The sequence below is a fragment of the Bos grunniens genome, chromosome 8 (genome assembly GCF_055505025.1).
Source record: "Bos grunniens cultivar Pamir isolate PY7600 chromosome 8, Bosgru_T2T1.0, whole genome shotgun sequence".
Lineage (NCBI taxonomy): Eukaryota > Metazoa > Chordata > Mammalia > Artiodactyla > Bovidae > Bos > Bos grunniens.
Window position 1 is genome coordinate 6,461,280 of NC_141172.1, and position 24,889 is coordinate 6,486,168.

General features: G+C 39.7%; 1 protein-coding gene across 1 annotated transcript in view; it reads right to left on the reverse strand.

The window, feature by feature from the left end:
* MTMR9 (myotubularin related protein 9) overlaps positions 1 to 24,889 on the reverse strand; it is a 68,596-nt gene that overhangs the window by 15,827 nt on the left and 27,880 nt on the right. The window contains exons 2-3 of the mRNA XM_086414218.1: positions 24,259 to 24,367; positions 20,070 to 20,195 (exon numbers count right to left, since the gene is read on the reverse strand). Of these exons, the coding sequence (XP_086270344.1) occupies positions 20,070 to 20,195; positions 24,259 to 24,367 (235 nt within the window). The remainder of the gene's footprint in view (positions 1 to 20,069; positions 20,196 to 24,258; positions 24,368 to 24,889) is intronic.

A 24,889-nucleotide genomic window follows, 5' to 3' on the forward strand; every position in this document is an offset into this window, starting at 1 on the left:
TCTGGGTACCATTCACTTTGTTAATGGTACTCTTAAAGTATAGCAACAAGAAGACTGCAACTCCAGATAATACTTAACCAGAACAGAATAATGCCACTATCTCCATTAAATCCCTTGTTTATTTCTGTTATTTAAAAATGGAGAAAAAATGAGGAAAGACTGTTAACATCATTCTTAAAGCAATAACAGCTTAATACTAAGAAAATATTCTGCTAATCTAATTCTCCTTCCCCAGAGTAACCACTTTCAACTCCTTTAGATTTTTATCAATTTTGAGTGTTTTTACTCTTAGGGATTACTTACTGGTTTCCTGCTCTAGAGAATGCCATGGTTCTTCACTGACCTGCAATACCACTTGTGTCAAATATTCTATTAAGTTTCCACACACGCTGGGGCCTGTATTTTGTCCCACTGGTCCGTCCAGCTGCAGTGAGTCTCTGGCTTTTAGAATAAGCCTGGCATTTAGTAGGCCAAGTCTCCTATATCATCTTCCCTCCTCCTTGTTCTTCAAGAGAATCTTGGTTTCCCTTGATCCTTTGCCCCTTTAATGTAACTTTTTATCAAATTCCATGTAAAATCCCACTGGGGTTTTACACTGACTATATAGACTGATTTAGAAACAATGACATCTTTATAATATCTAATTTCCTTGTCTATGGGCATAGTATCCTTCCACTTTTAAATCTTTCTTAATTTTTCTCAATAAAGTTATAAAATTCTCTCAATAAACATCCTGTATATCTTTTCCTAGGAACCTTATTTTTTAATGCATTTTAGATTATGTCTTCAAATATGTGTCTGGTATAGAGAAATGCATACAATTTCAAGATTTCCAGTTTCCTAAGTACAGAAACATATAATCAGCTAATAGCAATTTTGTTTCTTTCATTTCAATCCTTATACCTTTTATTTTCCCTTCTTGACTTCCTCAGCTAGGCATAGTGATGGTGAGCAAATCTTTGTCTCACTCTTGAACTTACAGGGAATAATGAAAGATTTGCTTTTTGTATGTTTTTACTTTTGTAGTTACCCTTTATTAGATTAAATAAATTCCCTTCACATTCAACTCTGCTAAGAGCTTTTATCATGAACAAATGCTTAATTTATTCAAACTGTTTTTTCTCTTCTAATTTTGTTTTACCATATATGTAATTTGTCTTTTCTCTTTGGTTAATTTTGTGATATCTCTTTGCCTTACTGTTCAATAGTAGAACTCAATATGTCTAAGATTTCCTTTTCACTATCCCATGTGGGGTTTGCAGGATACCTTAGGCTAGGGCTTTGTGACTTTCTGATTTTGAAGCTGATAGTCTCCACTATCATCTATTTCAATACTGCCTTTCCTACAACTTCTCTATTATCTTCTTGAATTTCCATTTACTAAACACTGAACCTTCTTCTTTTACTATCCGTGCACGCATCTACCTTCTCTATCATTTTTTCCATCTTCCTTCTTTCTCGGTGCTGTTTGAGTATCTATATTCCAGATCACTAGATTCTCATTTTTAGTTATCCATAATCAGCTACTTAACCTTTACATCAAGTTATTCTTTTCTCTTCTTTTAAGTCAACTTTACTGAGATTTTACTATTTTATATGAAAAATAAACTAGATCCATTTAGAGTACACGATTTCATGACTCTTGATGGCTGTACCCACCCATCAATCATCTTTCACAAAAATTCCTAGTACACTTTTACAGTCTATACCTCTCCATCCACACCCAATACTAGGAATCACCATCTGCTTTCCTTCACTTTTAGTGTTATACCTAAGAAATCTTTGCCTAGTCAGGGGTCATAAAGATTTTCTCCTGTACTTTCTTAAAGAAGTTTTACACCTTTAGCTCTTATGTTTTGGTCTATATTTTGAGTTATTTTTTGTGAAATAAAGGTTTAGATCTATCTTTTTTACATCCAAGTGTTCCAATGCCATTAGTTGAAAAAACTATCCTTTATCTAGAGAATTGTCTAAGCACCTTTGGCAAAAACTGATCACAGATGCAAGAGTTCTTTTTTAAACCTTCTATAAATGATAGGATACTGAAAGAGAAACTCCCCAGGTCAGTAAGTGCCCAATATGCTACTGGAGATCAGTGGAGAAATAACTCCAGAAAGAATGAAGGGATGGAGCCAAAGCAAAAAGAATACCCAGCTGTGGATGTGACTGGTGATAGAAGCAAGGTCCGATGCTGTAAAGAGCAATACTGCATAGGAACCTGGAATGTCAGGTCCATGAATCAAGGCAAATTGGAAGTGGTCAAACAAGAGATGGCAAGAGTGAATGTCGACATTCTAGGAATCAGTGAACTGAAATGGACTGGAATGGGTGAATTTAACTCAGATGACCATTATATCTACTACTGCGGGCAGGAATCCCTCAGAAGAAATGGAGTGGCCATCATGGTCAACAAAAGAGTCCGAAATGCAGTACTTGGATGCAATCTCAAAAACAACAGAATGATCTCTGTTCGTTTCCAAGGCAAACCATTCAATATCACAGTAATCCATGTCTATGCCCCAACCAGTAACGCTGAAGAAGCTGAAGTTGAACAGTTCTATGAAGACCTACAAGACCTTTTAGAACTAACACCCAAAAAAGATGTCCTTTTCATTACAGGGAACTGGAATGCAAAAGTAGGAAGTCAAGAAACACCTGGAGTAACAGGCAAATTTGGCCTTGGAATATGGAATGAAGCAGGGCAAAGACTAAGAGAGTTTTGCCAAGAAAATGCACTGGTCATAACAAACACCCTCTTCCAACAACACAAGAGAAGACTCTATACATGGACATCACCAGATGGTCAACACCGAAATCAGACTGATTATATTCTTTGCAGCCAAAGATGGAGAAGCTGTATACAGTCAGCAAAAACAAGACCAGGAGCTGACTGTGGCTCAGACCATGAACTCCTTATTGCCAAATTCAGACTTAAATTGAAGAAAGTAGGGAAAACCACTAGACCATTCAGGTATGACCTAAATCAAATCCCTTATGATTATACAGTGGAAGTGAGAAATAGATTTAAGGGCCTAGATCTGATAGAGTGCCTGATGAACTATGGAATGAGGTTCGTGACATTGTACAAGAGACAGGGATCAAGACCATTCCCATAGAAAAGAAATGCAAAAAAGCAAAATGGCTGTCTGGGGAGGCCTTACAAATAGCTGTGAAAAGAAGAGAAGCGAAAAGCAAAGGAGAAAAGGAAAGATATAAACATCTGAATGCAGAGTTCCAAAGAATAGCAAGAAGAGATAAGAAAGCCTTCCTCAGCGATCAATGCAAAGAAATAGAGGAAAACAACAGAATGGGAAAGACTAGGGATCTCTTCAAGAAAATCAGAGATACCAAAGGAACATTTCATGCAAAGATGAGCTCGAGAAAGGACAGAAATGGTATGGACCTAACAGAAGCAGAAGATATTAAGAAGAAATGGCAAGAATATACAGAAGAACTGTACAAAAAAGATCTTCACGACCCAGATAATCACGATGGTGTGATCACTGACCTAGAGCCAGACATCCTGGAATGCGAAGTCAAGTGGGCCTTAGAAAGCATCACTACGAACAAAGCTAGTGGAGATGATGGAATTCCAGTTGAGCTATTCCAAATCGTGAAAGATGATGCTGTGAAAGTGCTGCACTCAATATGCCAGCAAATTTGGAAAACTCAGCAGTGGCCACAGGACTGGAAAAGGTCAGTTTTCATTCCAATCCCAAAGAAAGGCAATGCCAAAGAATGCTCAAACTACCGCACAATTGCACTCATCTCACATGCTAGTAAAGTAATGCTCAAAATTCTCCAAGCCAGACTTCAGCAATATGTGAACCGTGAACTGCCTGATGTTCATGCTGGTTTTAGAGAAGGCAGAGGAACCAGAGATCAAATTGCCAACATCCGCTGGATCATCGAAAAAGCAAGAGAGTTCCAGAAAAGCATCTGTTTCTGCTTTATTGACTATGCCAAAGCCTTTGACTGTGTGGATCACAATAAACTGTGGAAAATTCTGAAAGAGATGAGAATACCAGACCACCTGACCTGCCTCTTGAGAAATTTGTATGCAGGTCAGGAAGCAACAGTTAGAATTGGACATGGAACAACAGACTGGTTCCAAATAGGAAAAGGAGTACATCAAGGCTGTATATTGTCACCCTGCTTATTTAACTTCTATGCAGAGTACATCATGAGAAACGCTGGACTGGAAGAAACATAAACTGGAATCAAGATTGCTGGGAGAAATATCAATAACCTCAGATATGCAGATGATACCACCCTTATGGCAGAAAGTGAAGAGGAACTCAAAAGCCTCTTGATGAAAGTGAAAGTAGAGAGTGAAAAAGTTGGCTTAAAGCTCAGCATTCAGAAAACGAAGATCATAGCATCCGGTCCCACCACTTCATGGGAACTAGATGGGGAAACAGAGGAAACAGTGTCAGACTTTATTTTTCTGGGCTCCAAAATCACTACAGATGGTGATTGCAGCCATGAAACTAAAAGACGCTTACTCCTTGGAAGGAAAGTTATGACCAACCTAGATAGCATATTCAAAAGCAGAGACATTACTTTGCCAACAAAGGTTCGTCTAGTCAAGGCTATGGTTTTTCCTGTGGTCATGTATGGATATGAGAGTTGGACTGTGAAGAAGGCTGAGCGCCGAAGAATTGATGCTTTTGAACTGTGGTGTTGGAGAAGACTCTTGAGAGTCCCTTGGACTGCAAAGAGATCCAACCAGTCCATTCTGAAGGAGATTAGCCCTGGGATTTCTTTGGAAGAAATGATGCTAAAGCTGAATGCTAAAACTCCAATACTTTGGCCACCTCATGCGAAGAGTTGACTCATTGGAAAAGACTCTGATTGGAAAATCCCTCTGGGAGGGATTGGGGGCAGGAGGAGAAGGGGACAACAGAGGATGGGATGGCTGGACGGCATCACTGACTCGATGGACGTGAGTGTGAGTGAACTCCGGGAGTTGGTAATGGACAGGGAGGCCTGGCGTGCTGTGATTCATGGGGTCGCAGAGTCGGACACGACTGAGCGACTGATCTGATCCGATTCTGTTCCATGTATCACTATATCTATCCTTATGCCAATATACCACATCTTCTTGATTACTGCAGCCTGATAGTAAGTTTTGTAAATCATTCAGATTTTTTTTTCCCCAAAAGCTGTTGTGGCTATTCTAGTAACTTTGCAGTTCCATAAAAATTTCAGGATAATTTTGACAATTTCCACAAAGACACCTACTGGAATTTTGATAGGAAGTTGCACTGGATCAATAAATCAGCTTGGAGAGAATCAGCAAACTACACTTACTGAGAGACCAGCAAACTACACTCCACAACCCAAATCCAGTCCTCTACTTGTTTTGTAAATGTAGGCATACCTTGGAGACAGTGCAGGCTTGGTTCCTGACCACTGCAACGAAGTGAGTAGTTCTCTAAAGTGAGTCACACATTTTTTTGCTTTCCCAATGCTTGTTTATACAAGCAAACTTATGTTATGTTTATACTATACTATAGTTTATTAAGTTTGCAACAGCATTATGTCTTTAAAAGTTAAAATGTAGCCAGGAGAAATATCAATAACCTCATATATGCAGATGATACCATCCTTAGGGCAGAAAGTGAAGAGGAACTAAAAAGCCTCTTGATGAAAGTGAAGGAGGAAAGTGAAAAAGTTGGCTTAAAGCTCAACATTCAGAAAATGAAGATCATGGCATCTGGTCCCATCATTTCATGGGAAATAGATAGGGAAACAGTGAAAACAGTGGCTGACTTTATTTTTCTGGGCTCCAAAATCACTGCAGATGGTGATTGCAGCCATGAAACTAAAAGATGCTTATTCCTTGGAAGGAAAGTTATGACCAACCTAGATAGCATATTCAAAAGCAGAGACATTACTTTGCCAACAAAGGTCCGTCTAGTCAAGGCTATGGTTTTTCCAGTGGTCATGTATGGATGTGAGAGTTGGACTGTGAAGAAAGCTGAGCACCGAAGAATTGATGCTTTTGAACTGTGGTGTTGGAGAAGACTCCTGAGAGTCTCTTGGACTGCAAAGAGATCCAACCAGTCCATTCTGAAGGAGATCAGTCCCGTGTGTTCACTGAAAGGACTGATGCTGAAGCTGAAACTCCAATACTTTGGCCACCTCATGCGAAGAGTTGACTCATTGGAAAAGACTCTGATGCTGGGAGGCATTAGGGGCAGGAGAGAAGGGGACGACTGAGGATGAGATGGCTGGATGGCATCACCAACTCAATAGACATGGGTTTGGGTGGACTCCGGGAGTTGGTGATGGACAGGGAGGCCTGGTGTGCTGCGATTCGTGGGGTTGCAAAGAGTCAGACACGACTGAGCAACTGAACTGAACTGTTCTTAATATTAACTATTTTATTGCTAAAAAATGCTAAACATCATCTGAGCCTTTAGTGAGTCATAATCTTTCTGCTGGTGAAGGATTCAAAATATTGAGAATTACCAAAATGCAAGAGAGATATGAAGTGACCAAAAGCTGTTGGAAAAAATGGCACTTACAGACTTGCTCGACATAGGATTGCCACAAACATTCAATCTGTAAACAAAATGCAGTATCTAGGAAATACAATAAGATGAAACACAATAAGTCAGGTATTCCTATACAATACTTTTGGAACACAGCACCACTCATTCACTGATGTATTATGTTTTCATGATACAACAGAGTGGAGTAACTGCAACAAAGACTTCATGCCCCACAAAGCCTAATACATTCACTGCTGGGTCCCTTACATAACTCAGTCCACTATTAACCATATTGTGTTCCCATCCATTAACATATATCTCCATTTATTTAGATGTCCTTTAACTTCTCTCAGCAATGCTTTGTGTTTCTCTGCCCTTTTGTTAATTTTCTTACTAAGTGTCTTATCCATTTTAAGGCTGTGCTGTGCAGTGCTGAGTCGCTTAGTCATGTCACTAATTAGTTTGTGAACGCTTATACCAAGCAATCTTGCTAACCTTACTAGTTCTAGTTATTTTATTGATTTCTGCTCTTATTTTTTATTATTTCATTCTCTCAAGTTACTTTGCTCATTTTTTCCCCAGTTTCTTAAGCTGGAGCTTAAGTTGGTGAATTTATTAGACCTTTTTTCCTATTTCACATAGGTGCTTTAACATTATGTCTCTCTAAAGACTGCTTTAGCTGTAGTCTACAAATTTTGATATTATCATTCAGCTAAAAATATTTCCTAATTTCCATTCTGATTTACAGACTATTTACAAGTATTTCCTTTAATCTAGAAATACTCTGGGTATTCCTCAATACCTTGTGTGTTAGTCACTCAGTTGTGTCCAACTCTGTGACCCCGTGGACTGTAGCTCTCCAGGCTTCTCTGTCCTCCGAATTCTCCAGGCAAGAATACTGAAATGGGTTGCCATTCCCTTCTCCAAGAGATCTTCCCAACCTAGGATCGAACCCAGGTCTCCTGCATTGTAGGCAGATTCTTTTATCATCAAAGCCACCAGTGCTAACTGATTTCTAATATAATTCCTCTGTGGTCAGAGACTATAATCTGTATGGTTTCAAGCCTTTGAAGTTTATGTAACAGCCCAGCATATGTTCTCTCTTGGATAACACAATGTGCTCTTGCATACTGTTCATTCTGCAGAAGTCAGGAGTGGTATTCAGTGAATATCAGATAGTGCTGTTCAGATTCCCTTTCTACTCATTTTGTTGTTTTGTTTTAGTCTAGTTGTTCTGTTACTTGCTGAGAGGGCAGTTTAAACAATCTACTATGACCACAGAACTTTCTTTATTTTCATCAGTTTAGGCTATAAAAATATATACCATTATATTGTCCTGATCAATTTCATCATTATGGAATGATCTCTTTATTTCATAATATTCTGTGTCTTGAAGTTTTTCATTTTAATCTGAAATTAATAAAGCAACTTCTTTTTTATACTCATTATTTTCATGGCAAATTTTCTCCACCTATTTATTTTCAATCTGTCTCTTTATATTCTAAATGCATCTCTTCCAAAAAACTGCAGAGGGAGGAACACTGCCAAATTCATTCTACAAGGCCACCTGATACCAAAACCAGACAAAAAGAGAAAATTAGAGGCCCAAATCACTGATGAACAGAGATGCAAAACTCTTCAACAAAATACTAGCAAACCAAACCAGACAACACATTAAAAGGATTATAGACCATGATTAAGTGGGATTTATCCTAGGGATGCAAGGATTCTTCAATATATGCCAGTCAAACAGGTGAACAGAAGAATAAAAAATCACACGATCATCCCAACAGATACAGAAAAGTCTTTCAACAAAATTCAACACCCATTTATGATAAAAAAAAAACTCTTCAGAAAGTAGGCATAGAGAGACCTACGTCAACATAATAAAGGCCATATATGGCAAACCCACAACAAATATTATTCTCAATGGTGAAAACTGAAAGCATTTCCTCTAAGATCCGGAACAAGACAAGAGTGTCCACTCTCACCGCTGTTTTTCAACATAGTCTTGGAAGTCCTAGCCACAGCAATCAGAGAAGAAAAATAAAAGGAATAAAAGTAGGAAAAGAACAAGTAAACTGTCAATGTTTGCAGAAGACATGACACTATACATAGGAAATCCTAAAGAGGCCACCAGAAAACCACTAGAGCTAAGCAATGAATTTAGTAAAGTTGTAGGATATAAAATTAATGCACAAAAATTCTTGCATTCCTATACACTAACAATAAAAGATCAGAGAGAGAAATTAAGGAAATAATCCCCTTTAACATTGCAACAAAAATTATAAAATACCTAGGAATAACCTACCTAAGGAGGCAAAACACCCATATGCAGAAAACTATAAGATATTAATGAAAGAAATCAAAGATGACACAAACGGAGAGACATATACCATGTTCTTAGACTGGAAGAATCAATATTTTTAACATGACTATACTACCCAAAGCAATCTAAAGATTCATTGCAATTCCTATCAAATTACCAATGGCATTTTTCACAGAACTATAACAGAAAGTTTTATAATTTGTATGGAAACACAAAAGACCCTGAATAGCCAAAGCAATCTTGAGAAAGAAAAACAGAGCTGGAGGAATCAGGCTTCCTGACATCAGTCTATACTACAAAGTTACAGTAATCAACAGGGTATGGTCTGGGCACAAAACCAGAAATATAAACCAATGGAACTCCAGGGACAGAAAGCCCAGAGATAAACCCATGTGCATCTGGTCACCTGATTTATGACAAAGGAGGCAAGAATATACAATGGAGAAAAAACAGCCTCTTCAAAAAGTGGTGCTGGGAAAACTGGACAGCTACATGTAAAAGAATGAAATTAGAACACTACCTAATACCATTCACAAAAATAAACTCAAAATGGATCAAAGACTTCAATGTAAGGCCGGACACTATAAAATTCTTAAAGGAAAATAGAGGCACAACACTCTCTGATATAATTTGCATCAGTATCTTTTTGGATTTATCTCTTATGGTAATAAAAAAAAAAGTAAACAAATGGGACCTAGTGAAACTTGGAAGTTTTTGCACAGCAAAGAAAACCATGAACAAGATGAAAAGACAGCCCTCAGAGCAGGAGAAAGTATTGCAAATGCAGCTCAATATAAAAAAAAATAAACAACCCAATCAAAAAATGGGCATAAGACCTAAACAGCTCTTTCTCCAAAGAAGACACACAGATGGCCAACCAACACACGAAAAGATACTCGACATCACTAGTTATCAGAGAAATGCAAATCCAAACTACAGTGAGATATTACCCCTTACCTATCAGAATGGCCATCATCTATAACTGATGATGAAGATGTGGAGAAAAGGAAACCCTCTTGCACTGTTGCTGGAAATAAAAACTGGTTCACCTGCTATGGAGAACAACGTGAAGGTTCCTTAAAAAACTAAAAAAACACTACCATATGACCCAGCAATCCCACTACTGGGCACATACCCTGAGAAAACCATAATTCAAGACACATACCCCAATGTTCACTGCACACAATTACAGTCACCAGCCACTTAGATGTCCATTGACAGATGAATGGATAAAGACGTTTGCCGGGGTCCAGCCCCGGCTGATCCAGGGTATTTGAAGGAGAGACGGCGTAGGCGAGGATCAGGAAACAATTGCTTAATTAAACGTTAATTAAGGATATAAAGAGTAATAGGATGAGGATAGCTCAGTGAGGAAATTCAGTGGAGAAAAGAGGCTGAGTAGCTTGGTTTACGCGGGAGACCAATAAAACTTCAAGACAAGAAGTTTGCATCACTTACGTAGGCTGCAGGCATCCTTCCGTTCTCCCGAAGGAGAGGAGACACTGAGGCCTCCCCGGTCGGATCTTAGAAGCCCAGGCATAATTAGTAAGCATGGCGGGTTCCGCGCTCCAGATGGACACTCAGCCAGAGTGAGAGAGAGAGCGACATGGGGAGACCAAGTTTCGGTGAACAAGGCACGCACTTTATTTTCCAAAGTAGTTTTTATACCTTAAGTTGTGCATAGAGGATAATGGGGGAAGGGGTGGAGTCATGCAGGGACAGCAGTTCCTGGTCCTAATCGAAACCAGGCTTTCAAACTTATCATATGCAAAAGTTCAGGTGATTTACATCATCTTCTGGCCAGGAGGCCTGTTAACATTTTAAGAAACTTATTTTTTCTAAAGGTGATTATTCTAAAGTCAGGCACCAGCCTCCAAAAAAAGCACTGGACAAAGCTGCATTCCTATAGGGCAAAGGTGAGGTGGGCTCAATCAAGAAAAGAATTAACTCAAGGGTCCAAGGTTACAAACACTGAGGCTACTACTTACATTTCTATACACCCATTATATCAATCAATACACTGCCAAGGACACAGTAGGTAAGGAGTATGGAGACTTAGCAGCAAACATTGGCCCAATAAGTGAAAAACCCTTCACCAATATAATTTCTAATCAATCTTTTAACTACTCAAAAGAATCTGTGTTTAGATAGTTTAGAACATCTCCTGCCTCTCACAGTTGGGAGGCTCTGAACAATCACATGTGGCCGGAAAAACCTATTCAGGCAGGCTAGAGGATTTCCAAAGGAGTTTGTAGGTTGAAACACTGTCACACCCAGGAATTATTAACTGGAGCTGTAAGCTAACTCTTTTTTCAGAGAGAGGTAGTGGGGGACAGCCCCCCATAAAGTCAGAGGTGTAGGTGAAAGCACAAAGCAGAAAGTAGGCAGACTCTGGTTTTGGGGGTAGATGCTCGAGAATTTCCAGGGGGACTCCTGAGGCTCGATCCCACCTTTGAGTATGCTGAGCCTCCTTCCTCATGAAGGGCGGAGTTCCTCACACTGGCTCCCGGCAGTGATAGACTTCTAGTTGAGCTATTCCAGATCCTGAAAGATGATGCTGTGGAAAGTGTTGCACTCAATATGCAATATGCACTCAATATGCAATATGCTGACTCCCGGCAGACGTTGTGATATATACATATATATATGTACACAATGGAATATCAGTCATTAAAAGGAATGAATTTGAGTCAATTGAAACAAGGTGGATGAACCTCTTTCTCATATGGAAAGAGAAAACAACTGCAGTATGGTACTGTGTATACATGGCATCTAGAAAAACGGCACTGATGAACTAACTGCAGGGCAGGAATAGACACACAGACGGTCTTGTGGATGCAGAGGAGGAAATGAATCAAGAGAGCAGCACTGACAGATACACACCACCACGTGCAAAAACAGCTGATGGGAAGCTGCCACGTAACACAGGGGCCAAGCCCGGCGCTCTGTGACACACGCTCTGTGACACACGCTCTGTGACACGTGCTCTGTGACACACGCTCTATGACACGTGCTCTGTGACAGCCTGGGAGGGGATGCTGGGGGAGAGAGCCTCAGGAGGGAGGGCATGTATATACACACTTACGCCTGATTTGTGTTGTTGTATAGCAGAAACCAACACAATATTGTAAAGCAATTATTCTCCAATTAAAAAAATTAAGTTAAAAAAAAGAATGAATGTGCAAATAAACAGATAAAACTACCACCTTAAAAAAGAAAAGAAAATGTGAGTTGTCTTTATAACAACAGGCTCTCTAGAGTTTATAACTCACGGCAAAAGTTATCTAGTTAGGGCCTTCTGAATATAGCCTCCAAATAAAAATAGGACAAGCTGGAAAAAAAAAAAAAAGTGGTACCTAGATACAACGGAATATTCCTCAGCTGTAAGAAGGAACGAAACTGGCTCCCTGGACACTAAGGGGCGAGTGGGGGAAGCATGAACTGGGGGACTGGGGCTGACACGCACACACTACTGACACTACGTGGAAACAGGTGACCAGTGAGAACCTACTGTGCGGCCCAGGGAGCCTCACTCAGGCTCTACGGCGACATAAACGGGAAGGCTGCCCAGAAAGGGGTGCACATACAGGAACAGCTGACGCACTCTGCTGTACAGCGGAGACTAACACAACGTAGAGAACCTATACTCCAATAAAAACTATTTAAAAATAAGAACACAAAATGCACCTCTGTACACAGCATATATTTCAATTTTACTTTTTCTTTCTTTAGCTGCGTCAACAGCTTGCAGAACCTCAGTCCTCTGATCAGGGACTGAACCCAGGCCCTCAGCAGTGAAAGCCTGGAATCTTAAATACCAGGCTACCAGGGAACTCCCTTGCTTTTTTCCTTTAATTCATTCTGACAATCTCTGTGTTTTACTTGGGGTGTTAAGCTCAGTAATACTAAATATTGATATTGCTGGATTTTAGTCTAGCATTTATTTTGTTTGCCCCTTCATTTTTTTATTGCTATTTCTTCTTTCCCACTTTCTTTTGAACTACTTTTTAGAACTCCACTTTAATATATTAACTTTAAATAACATCTCTTAACATTTTTAAGTGATTGCTCAGACCACCTTTCCTGCCTCCTGAGAAATCTGTATACAGGTCACGAAGCAACAGTTAGAACTGGACACGGAATAACAGAGTGGTTCCAAATTGGGAAAGGAGTACGTCAAGGCTATATATTGTCACCCTGTTTATTTAACTTATATGCAGAATACATCATGCAAAATGCCAGGCTGGATGAAGCACAAGCTGGAATCAAGATTTCCGGGAGAGATATCAATAACCTCAGATATACAGATGACACCACCCTTGTGACATAAAGCGAAGAAGAACTAAAGTGCCTTTTGATGAAAGTGAAAAGAGGAGAGTGAAAAAGCTGGCTTAAAAAACTCAACATTCAAAAAACAAAGATCATGGCATCTGGTCCCATCATTTCATGGCAAATAGGTGGGGAAATAATGGAAAGAGTGACAGACTTTATTTTCTTGGGCTCCAAAATCACTGTAGATGGTGACTGCCGCCATGAAATTAAACAACGCTTGATCCTTGGAAGAAAAGCTATGAACAACCTAGACAGCATATTAAAAAGCAGGGACATTACTTTGCCAAGAAAGGTCCGTCTAGTCAAAGCTTTGGCTTTTCCAGTAGTCACATATGGATGTGAGAGTTGGACCATAAAGAAAGCTGAGAACCAGAATTGATGCTCTTGAACTGTGAGAATGAGAAGACTCTTGAGAGTTCATTGGACTGCAAGGAGATCCAACCAGTCAATCCTAAAGGAAATAAACCCTGAATATTCACCGGAAGGACTGATGCTGAAGCTGAAACTCCAATACTTTGGCCACCTGATGTGAAGAGCCGACTCACTAGAAAAGACCCTGATGCTGGGAAAGACTGAAGGTAGGAGGAGAAGGGAATGACAGAGGATGAGATGGTTGGATCGCCTCACACACTTGATGGACATGAGTTTGAGCAAGCTCCGGGAGTTGGTGATGGACATGGAAGCCTGGCATGCTGCAGTCCATAGAGTCGCAAACAGTCGGACACAACTGAGCCAATGAACTGAACTGACTCTATGATTACTTTTACTGAGCTGAAGTGACAAGGACAATCGTTCTCAACTAGGGGTGATTTTGCCTCGAGGGAACATTTGTTAATGAGTGGAGACAATTGGGGGTTGGAGAAGACCACTGCTGACATCTAGTGGTAGACCAGGGATACTGCCAAACACCCTACAATGCACAGGACAGCTTCTCACAACAAAGAATTATACAGCCCACAGGTCAACAGTGCCAAGTTTGAGAAACTGCTCCAGGGATTATAATATATACTGTTAACTTAAACATTAGCCCATGTTACATAACATGTAAAAACTCTGAAACTGTATAGGTCTATGTATCCATTCAGAGAGACAGGCATACCAGACCACCTGACCTACCTCTTGAGAAACCTGTATGCAGGTCAGGAAGCAACAGTTAGAATTGGACATGGAACAACAGACTGGTTCCAAATAGGAAAAGGAGTACGTCAAGGCTGTATACAGTCACCCTGCTTATTTAACTTATATGCAGAGTACATCATGAGAAATGCTGGGCTGGAGGAAGCACAAGCTGGAATCAAGATTGCAGGGAGAAATATCAGTAACCTCAGATATGCAGATGACACCACTCTTATGGCAGAAAGTGAAGAGAAATTAAAGAGCCTCTTGATGAAAGTGAAAGAGGAGAGTGAAAAAGTTGGCTTAAAGCTCAACATTCAGAAAACTAAGATCATGGCATCTGGTCCCATCACTTCATGGCAGATAGATGGGGAAACAGTGCAAACAGTGGCTGACTGTATTTTTCTGGGCTCCAAAATCACTGCAAATGGTGACTGCAGCCATGAAATTAAAAGACGCTTACTCCTTGGAAGGAAAGTTATGACCAACCTAGACAGCATATTAAAAAGCAGAGACATTATTTTGCCAACAAAGGTCCGTCTGGTCAAGGCTATGGTTTTTCCAGTGGTCATGTATGGATGTAAAGGTTGGACTATAAAGAAAGCTGAGCGCCGAAGGATTGATGCTTTTGAACTGTGGTGTTGGAGAAGACTCTTGAGAGTCCCTTGGACTGCAAGGAGATCCAACCAGTCCATCCTAAAGGAGATCAGTCCTAGGTGTTCATTGGAAGGACTGATGTTGAAGCTGTAGCTCCAATACTTTGGCCACCTGATGTGAAGAGCTGACTCATTGGAAAAGACCCTGATGCTGGGAAAGATTGAGGGCAGGAGGAGAAGGGGACAACAGAGGATGAGATGGTTGGATGGCATCATTGACTTGATGGACATGGGTTTGGGTGGACTCTGGGAACTGGTGATGGACAGGGAGGTCTGGTGTGCTGCGGTTCACAGGGTTGCGAAGAGTCGGACACGACTGACCCGCTCAGCCACCCCACACCCATGTTTAACGACATCGTTTCTGTGTAACACGTCTACATACCATAAATACCACAGAGGCAGTGCTATAGTTCTTGTTTTAGTCATACATATTTTAAAGACATTAAAAAGAAAAAATAGCTGGTTATATTTAATTATACCATTTCCAATATTCTTCAATTATTTTGAATATTCAGGTTTCCCTCTGGTATTATTTCCCTTTAGTCTGAATAACTTCTTTTAACATTTCTTATAGAGAAAGGAAAGTCTCTTAGTGATAAGTTCTTAGTTTCTTTTTATCTGAAAATGTTGTCTCACCTTCTTCCTTGTGAGATATTTTCACCAGATACAGAATTCAGGGTTGATAGGCTTTTTACCTTTCAGCACTTTTTAATAGAAGTTTTGTTGGGACTTCCGTGGTGGTCCAGTGGTTAAGAATCTGCCCTGTGATGACGCAGGCATCAAGGGTTTGATCCCTGGTCAGGGAAGAAGTTGCAGAGCAACTAAGCTGGACCACTGTAACTACTCAGCCTACATTTTTGGAGCCCATGCGCCACACCTAGAGAGCCCGTGGCCCACAGCAAAAGACTGCACACGGTGCAATAAAGGTCCCGTGTGCCACAACCAAGACCCGACACAACTAAATATACTCTTTAAAAATAAATAAAATTTAAAATATAAAAGTTTTACCATGTCGTCTCCATAAATTCTGATAAAGAGTACATGGTCATCTGAATTATCTCTGTATGTAATGTGTTGTTATTAACTGGCAACTTTCAAGATCTTCATTTGACCATTGCTCTTTGACAATTTGACAATCATGTGCCTAGCCTGATTTTTCTCATACTCATCCTGTTTGGGGCTTGCTGAACTTTTTGAACTTATAAAATTGACCAAATTTTTAGCTTCTGAACATGATTTCTTTAAATGTTTTTCCTACCTATTGTCTATTCTCTCTTGGGTCTGTAATTACACACACGCTAGCCATTTTGCTCCACAGGTTTCTGAGGCTCTTTTTTCCATAATTTCCCATCTCCTTTATTTCTCCAAATAATTTCTATTGCTCTAGCTTCAATTTCACTGATTCTGTCCTGTCATCTCCTCTCTGCTATTTAACCAGGTGAACATTTTATTTCAGATATATATTTTCAAAAAATGCTGAGGGTTCATTTGACTCTTTTTAGCATTTCTATTTCTCTGTTAAGACTTCCTGTCTTGTCTCTCATTTGAAACATATTTACCTTTATGGAAAATCGAGCAATTTAAACAGCTGCTCTAAAGACCTTGAATGATCAAACATTTCAACATCTGAGGCATCTTGGGACTGGTACTTGTTGACTGTGTTTTTTCTTTTTTTGATAGACTCTTTTTCTCAAGAATGGGTCATAATATGAGTCATAATATCCAACTTTGGATTATATCCTATATTCACTGTGAATTTTATGTTGCAGAAAATCTGCATTCTGTTAAACACCTTTGAAGAGTGTTTTACAAGGAATTAGCTTCTTCAGACAAACCACAAACTTCGTAACATCTGAGATGCACGGCAACTCAGATCTTACTTCTGACTGCCCCCGGTCTGCCCCAAGCAATGGTTCAGGAGTCAGCCAGAGATTCAGGATTCCACACAGAATCAAGGTTCCCCTCTTGTGGCTCTCTGGTTCCTCCCACCAGAGAGAAAGTGGGCTTTCCATTAGGCTGTTAGCTGTCCAGCACCATCAGTGCTGTTAACTCTGCGAACTTCAGGACAAAGCCCCAAAAAAGGAAATTTACTCTGCCATTCACTTCCTCTAAGTTTTTCCTCCCCTCCCTCTAAAATACGCTGCTTTCTGTTCACTCACCAGAGCTTCAAGTTTTTCTGCTTTATTCATAGTTTGTCACTGATATCTGCAGGAGATCTTGTCAGACAGGGGCTACTCAACCATTACCTGACCATCATCTTTTTTGTATATAATTTCTAAAGTGGTAGACTGGGGAAGTACCGATATATACTGTATATGTGCATTTCAGCAAAGTATCCGAAATAGTATTTTATTATATCCTAGAATAAAAGTATGTTAAAAGGGGAGGAACTCTTACATTTGTCATGTGTCCAACACTTTGATTTTATAGACATGGAAACAAAGTCCCAGAAAGTCAAGCAGTCAACATTAACATCTGGGATGCAATGTAAATGATTTGAGAGATAGTTTGAGCACTCTGTCTTCTCAATACCACATATCTCTTTTGGATATAACAGAGAAGTAGGGACTGGCTAATACTACTCAAAAAGTTTTTTAGACAATCAAAAAAACCTTCCTTAAGGAATACCAATGAAGTGATATGTGTCTACCTGATGGAGGATTTCAGTGATATAAAGACTTGTCATACCTTTGTCCTGTCCTGCACAAATGCACACATTCCTATATTTATTGACTTGACAAATACCTACTGATTGCAAACCATGTACTAGGAATGCAGCAGGGAACAAGAACGGCATGGTCCCCAGCCTCCGAAAGTTTGTATTCTAGCAGCTTGTATTCTAGCTCAGGAGACAATAAACACTGAAAAGAAGCTTTCACACTGGTGACCCCCTCCTACTTGAAACTCGCTCTTCCCTTGGCTTTTTCCTCCACTCGTCCCTACACGGTTAGTCCTTGGTCCCTACTGACATTAGATGTTTTCCCTCAGTAATCTCAACTTCTGCCTGTGATTCTCACAATGTACACAATGTACACACTGATGACTCTCAATTTTTCATTTTTAACAGAGATCTCTCAAGCTCTAAACTATCTCTTTTACATATTCAATGATGTGCACCACACAGGCCCTTCGAATTTGCCGTCTTCAAAACTGAACTCCACTCACTCCCTGTCGTGCACATTTCTGTCTTTCCCATCTCAGTAGTAAAACCTAGACGCCTCTGCCTGTTTTACCTCTCGTGTCCAGTGAGTGGGTCGCCAACTCCTTTTAATTTCACTTCCTGAAACTTTCTGCACTACAACCCCTCTGTTACTGATCCAATCATTACTTCAGTAGTCTCCTAAGCAGTTTCCCAGCATTTTGCATCAGAATTGCTTTGCTCTAACACAAATCTAATAATGTCATTTCCTCCGTGCCTTCATAAGTAATTTAATTCTGAAAGAGGCCAATGGAACTTTGGGCTACCTTAAAGTATCAGCAATAGTTCCAATCTACACTAAATGTTATGAGTGTTATCTTTTATGAGAATCAGTGACAAACTGAAGGTCTTGCCGAGAAAAGCAATCAAGACAGGGTGTGGCCCTGAGTTCAGTGGTATGAGAAAAGGCTGAAGTAAATACTCATATTTAATCTAGAGAAAAGAAAACTTAGTGGGGACATAAAACTTAATTTGAAGAACTATTTACAGTAGAGGAATAAGACAACCTGAGTACCACAGGCCACGTCAGAAACACGGGGTCTGAGTGCAGGGATGTCAGCTCAGTACCAGGACGGTGACACCGACTGGGACGCTGTGTGATGCTGCAAATCCTCTCACACTAGAGACTCTGCAAGCAGGAGCCGGACAAGCACATCATGGATGCTGTCAGCACACAGGACTTCTGAGCACAACAGGAGACTGATCTGAACGTCGGCTTGCTGAATGTAGACTTAGAGTGATTCACTTATGGCACCTAACCACAAGAGGAATAATTTACACTGATATTTTCTGGATAACCAGGAAAATCATCCAGACATCTTCCTTCCTGATCAAATTCGGACTGCCGTTTTCCACCTAGGAAGTAACTACGGATTCCTCTAAGGTAGCCATCAGGTAGTAGTCAATTGATATGAAAGAAAAGCAGCATGCATTTGAGAATGTTTACTATGTAGTTTTTAATGCTATAAAGACCTTGAAAATAAATGTAAATACAGGCAGCACAAGCTATATAAAAATGCTCTATACGCAAGAATATAAAATTCCCCTTCCTTTTTCACTTTGCTGCTATGGACATCTTTGTTCTTCAAATTTCATGGCACCTGGTCGCTACTTCTTGATCTCTCAGGACCCATTTACAGAGGTATAGAAGAAAAAGTTAAAAAAAAATTTTTTTTTGCAGACCAAAAGCATCTACTTATTGGACAACTCTAGGTTCTTTCTTAATAAGATACAGCCATTTCTTTTTTGAGGTATCTGCATATTTTGGCCAGCCAAGAGTGAAGGGGAAGGCACACTCAATGCAAGACACAAATGTTTCTCTTTTGGTTCAATCAAAAAACCTTTGTAAGTAGCATCCCACGCAGGGATTGGTTCAAGATGGCACAGTAAGAGGACATGCACTCAGCTCCTCCTGAGAGAGCACTGAAATCACAGTTACTGAACAACCATCAAGAGGAGAACGCTGGAATCCACCAAAACAGATACCCCATGTCCAAAGACAAAGGAGAAGTACACCGGTCTTAGTAACCCAAATCATGAAATCACAAGAACTATCCCACAGGAAGAAATCGATACACATGGTTTTCTGATGCTCTCCGGGGTACAGAGTGAGTTCAACAGACTTCTGGGGGGATGGCTCAGAACCTAATTACTATATATAAAACTGCTTCTATGGAACACTTTTAAAACACCCCCAAATTAAAACAGGTCAGGACTATCTTTATGAAGATCTTAATGCTTTATCAGCAAGTCTACTAGAAGGAAAATTACTTAAGCTGTAGCACTGAGAACAATTATGCAAATCTTTGAATGGCAGAGGCTGCAGCACTAATAGCTATTAGCTACTTCTTTTACTTGTCAAAAGGAAGCGATCATTTTCACCAGTAAAGTGCTGCGTTATTTCTCATTACCCATTAATTCTCTCAAAAGTTACTCACAGCTGAAGAGTAGAGTTCAAACTCTTGCTCAGGGAGGAAAGAATGCCAGCCATCTTCTATCACTTCAAACATGGGCCGGTAAAAGAAAGGATACATCAGAGTGATGGAGTCCAGGGTAGATAACGCCTAAGGGAAAAAAGAAGTAAAGAAAGAAAAAAGGAACGTGTCACAATTCCAAGCATTTTCTAATTTCCAAATTGATATTCATCAAATATGGCCTAAAATGATGGACACCTAATACACTTCTCTAACATTATATTTATCACTAGATACAATTATACCTTATTTTCAGCCTCTAACACGGTATCTGGCACATAACACTCAATTAGCATTTGCTGAATTAACAAAATAACAAAACAATGTGCACACCTATTCTAGAAGAAAAATGGAAAAAACTTCTTCTTGAGACCATGTAATAAGGCCTAATGAAAAGGTCCAAATGTTTCTGGGGATTAGAGAACAGGCTGCAGTTAATCAGTAAGGCCTTGGCTCAAAATCCAGTTATTAACTACATATGTAAGTTACTTAAAACCAGAGTTTCTGAGCAACTGTAAAAAAAGCTTAGTAGGCAAAGAGTCAGACTGCTGGACTCAAATTCCAGATGCCAGCGCCAACAGTGGTATTGTGTGACGCGGCCACTCCGGGCCCCAGCTGTCAATGGAGGAAATAACTCCAGAGGGCCGCGCCTAGGGCTGCCGAGGCATTAAGAGAATGTGTGCAGCAGGGCTAGGACGGTACCGGACACACAGCAAGCTCTAATTTCAGCTACGGTATGCTCCACGTAGCCTCCATCAACGTGAAACTCCCTCCATTCCTGGAGTGAGCAGATGCCCTCACACCTTCATGCTACGCTAACCCCTCTCAAACCGGGGCAGTAACTCTGTGGTCCCAAAGTGAGCCTAGAGGCCATCTGAAGTACAAGGCCAAGGAATCCTGACTAGATGAGGAGCTGAGAGACGGAACGTCCCCTGTCACCTGGCAGTTTCATCCTCCTGACAGGGGAGTTTTAGAAAGCATTTCTATGGCTAGAAAAAACAAAGGCACCAAAATCAATTAGCACAATTCAAACTGCTGTAATTTTGGAGACACTCAGCTGGAGGGGCGTGAGGGGGCCAACATCATGCTAACATCCCCAAGCTCTCAGAGAAAAGCTACCTCCTTCTAAGTCACAGAAAGATCAGGTCAGTAGAACCTTTATTTAATTTTTAAATTTTATTATTTTACTACTTAAAAAATATTCTTTGCAGTATTAAAAAATTTTTTCAGCTTTACTGTGGTATAAATTGATAAATAAAATGTAAAACATTTCTAACGTACAATGTGATTATTTGATACACAAACACACTGTAAAAGAGTTCCCCCCTTGAGTTAATTAACACATCCATCACTTCACATATTTACCCTCTGTTGTTGCTTTTGAGAACATTTAAGTTGTACTCTCTTGGCAAATTTCAGTTACATAATACAGTGTTATCAACTATAGTCTATGTTATACATTAGATTCCCAGGTCTGTAACTTTGACCAGCCTCTCCCTATTTCACCCACCCCTAGCCCCGGGAAACCACTTTTCTACTCCCTGTTTCTGTGTGTTTCCCTTTTCTGTTTTTGAGATTCCACATATAAGTGATACCATGCAATATCTGTCTCTGTCTGGCTTGCTTCACTCAGCACGACGCCCTCCAGTCTCACCCACTGTTTGTTCAGGCCATTCTCCGTGTGGCTGTTCCCACTGGCAGGACTGCTTTCCTTTTGATGGCTGAGTACTATTCCACTGTGTGTGTACATGTGTGCACGCATTGTGTGTATAATCTTCTTTATTCATCCATCCATCAACAGACACTTAAGTTTTTATATTCTTTGAATATTATGAATAATGCTGCAATGAACATGGGAGTACAGATATCTCTTTAAAACAATCATTTTGTTTCCTTCAGATATACACCAAGAAGTGGGATTGCTAGATCAAAGATCCTTTTTCAATTTCTTGAGGAACCTCCATACTATATTAATAGTGACTGGTACAATCATTATTTTAAATCCATGTTCACAAACATTCCAGCAGGCAATAAGCACTCAGACTTGTCATGATTACATTTCATGTAGCTAGAGACAGAACTTTTCCTTTAAACACATTAATGCTCAAAGAAATAAAGTCATTTCAACCCTAAAAGACAACCGAAACTACACATAAAAAAATGGTTCATCAGACTTCCTACTATAATTTAGAAAACTGAGCACTTGCCAGTTATTCTTCCAATGGGATTCTACTTAGGGTAGCAGATTTTGATTATATGAATTTTGATAACAAAGAATAGCTCAACTATGCTTTATAAGAATTCACTTATTACTACCAAATTATATCAAGCTGTGTGGAGGGACAGAGGAAAACTGGACGCCAGGACAAGGCCAGAGGCCAAGCACACCGTGTGCATGCACTCTGCTGGGAAAACAATCAACAGAGCGTTCATTTTCTAAGGTCAAATCACAAGAGTGGCTCAGCATTTGCAGCTTCTTCTCAGCCATAAGGGCTTCTCTGTAGTCAGTCAGTTTCTACAGAGTTTTACAATAATATTTAATATGTATAGCTAAATAAGCAACTGATTAGTGTCAAATGCTAACAAAGCTAAATGCCATCAGAGTGGGGTAATAGGCTTTTTTGCCCTGTTTCTTCACCACAGGCAATTTCACTAACATCCACCTGCTATCTTACAAGTTATAAAAGGGATAAGAAAAAAAAAAAATGTGCATGGGTCAGTGAAAATCCAACCCCACAACTGAAAAAAAAATAACATGCTCAACTGAAGTGGGTGAGTGGCACTACCTGGCCCAAAGAGCAAGACAGCATTTCCCTTCAACAGCCTAGAACGCACAGTGTGATTCTCACTCACGTCAACAAATTCAGCCAAGTCAGCATTCCTATGTTATTTCCAATGATGAATATGTAACACAAAGAGTTCAGCTTATCTTCTTGTTTTCATAAGAAAAATTTAGCAAAAGCAGAAAGAAAAATACTACATGCCATTTTCTCAGTACCATAACAGTTCTTCTATTTCTGTTTTTTTTTGTTTAAAAGCCAAAGGAAATCCTAGTTACAGGTTTAAGCCTTTCTGCCTCCTTTTAATAGTTGAGCCAATAGCATTTATTCTGCACACAAAGCCCATATTAGGCACTCAAAGATAGAAGGAAAAAAAACCTCAATGTGTCTCTATAATTATCTAGAAAATACTATAAACGTAAAGTTAACTGCTATAATTTAGTGGTAATGATGTAAAATAAAGCAATTTTAAAAATGAGTATATACCAAAAGAGTTGGTTAAAGTGAGAAAGAAAATAGTGTGTCCCTTGGACTGCAAGGAGATCCAACCAGTCCGTCCTAAAGGAGATCAGTCCTGGGTGTTCATTGGAAGGACTGATGCTGAAGCTGAAACTCCAATACTTTGGCCACCTCATGCGAAGAGTTGACTCATTGGAAAAGACTCTGATGCTGGGAAGGATTGGGGGCAGGAGGGAAAGGGGACGACAGAGGATGAGATGGCTGGATGGCATCACTGACTCGATGGACGTGAGTCTCAGTGAACTCCGGAGTTGGTGATGGACAGGGAGGCCTGGCGTGCTGCGATTCATGGGGTCACAAAGAGACGGACACAACTGAGCAACTGAACTGAACTGAACTGATTCAATTTAAACACTAAATTATCCAAGTAAAATTTCTATTATTTCTAATCTGGACATATGTTCGCTATCATTTCTATAAACATAAAATGAACACATCCTATCTCAAACAAACAGGATATACAGAAATTCAAATTTACTAAAAACAAACAAAAGACTACAATCATTAGTGATAATTACTTGCTTTACAAAAGAAATAAGATTTTCAAAAAGTCTCAACATTTAGAAACACACAATGGAATATTATTCACCCTTAAAAGGGAAGGAGATCCTGTCACATGCTACAACATAGATGAACCCAGAAGAATAAGTAACATTAATAACTTCTCTAAGTCAATAAAATCTTTTTACACTCCTGTAACAATGATTCAGGGTAAGGCTTTGCGTTCAGTCTTCCAGATTTGAGCCACAGAACATGACTCAAATGATATTTATCTAAAAGAGAAACATAAGAGTCACAGTGAATCCGAAAATAAAGTTCCTTCTTTTATCACATGTTGTTTCCAAAACACGTACCTCAATGGAACTGGCTATATTCAAACATTCTTCCATTCCAGGAATATCCAACTGAATAATTCGAAAATCCTTACATTTTATGATGATGGTACCCAGTGGTCCCACAAATCTATAAAAAAAATCATAAATTATGCTTAAGGACATATATACTCCCAACGCAAAGTATATGATTATTTCTTCAAAAAGAGGTGGTTAGTCGTAATCACCAGCTATACAGGCAGACCTCGTTTTATTGTGCTCACTTTACTGAGCTTCCCAGATGGTGTGTTTTTTAAAGACTGAATGTTTGCTGCAACTTTGTGTCCAGCAAGTCTGTTGGCACCATTTTTCTAATAGCATTTGCTCACTTCTCTCTGCATCACATTTTGGTAATTGTTACATTACCCAAGCCTTATTATTGTTGTTGCTATTGTGTTATACTTGTCACTGTGCCTTATCATCAGTGATCTTTGATATTACTACTGTAACTGTTTTGCGGCCCCAGTAACCTGCCCATATATGACAGCAAACTTAACTGATAAATAAGTGTCTTCTGACTGCTTGACCAACTGGCTGTTTCCCCATCTCTCTCCCTTTCCTCAGGCCTCCCTATTTCCTTAAACACAACAATATTGAAATTAAGCCAATTAAT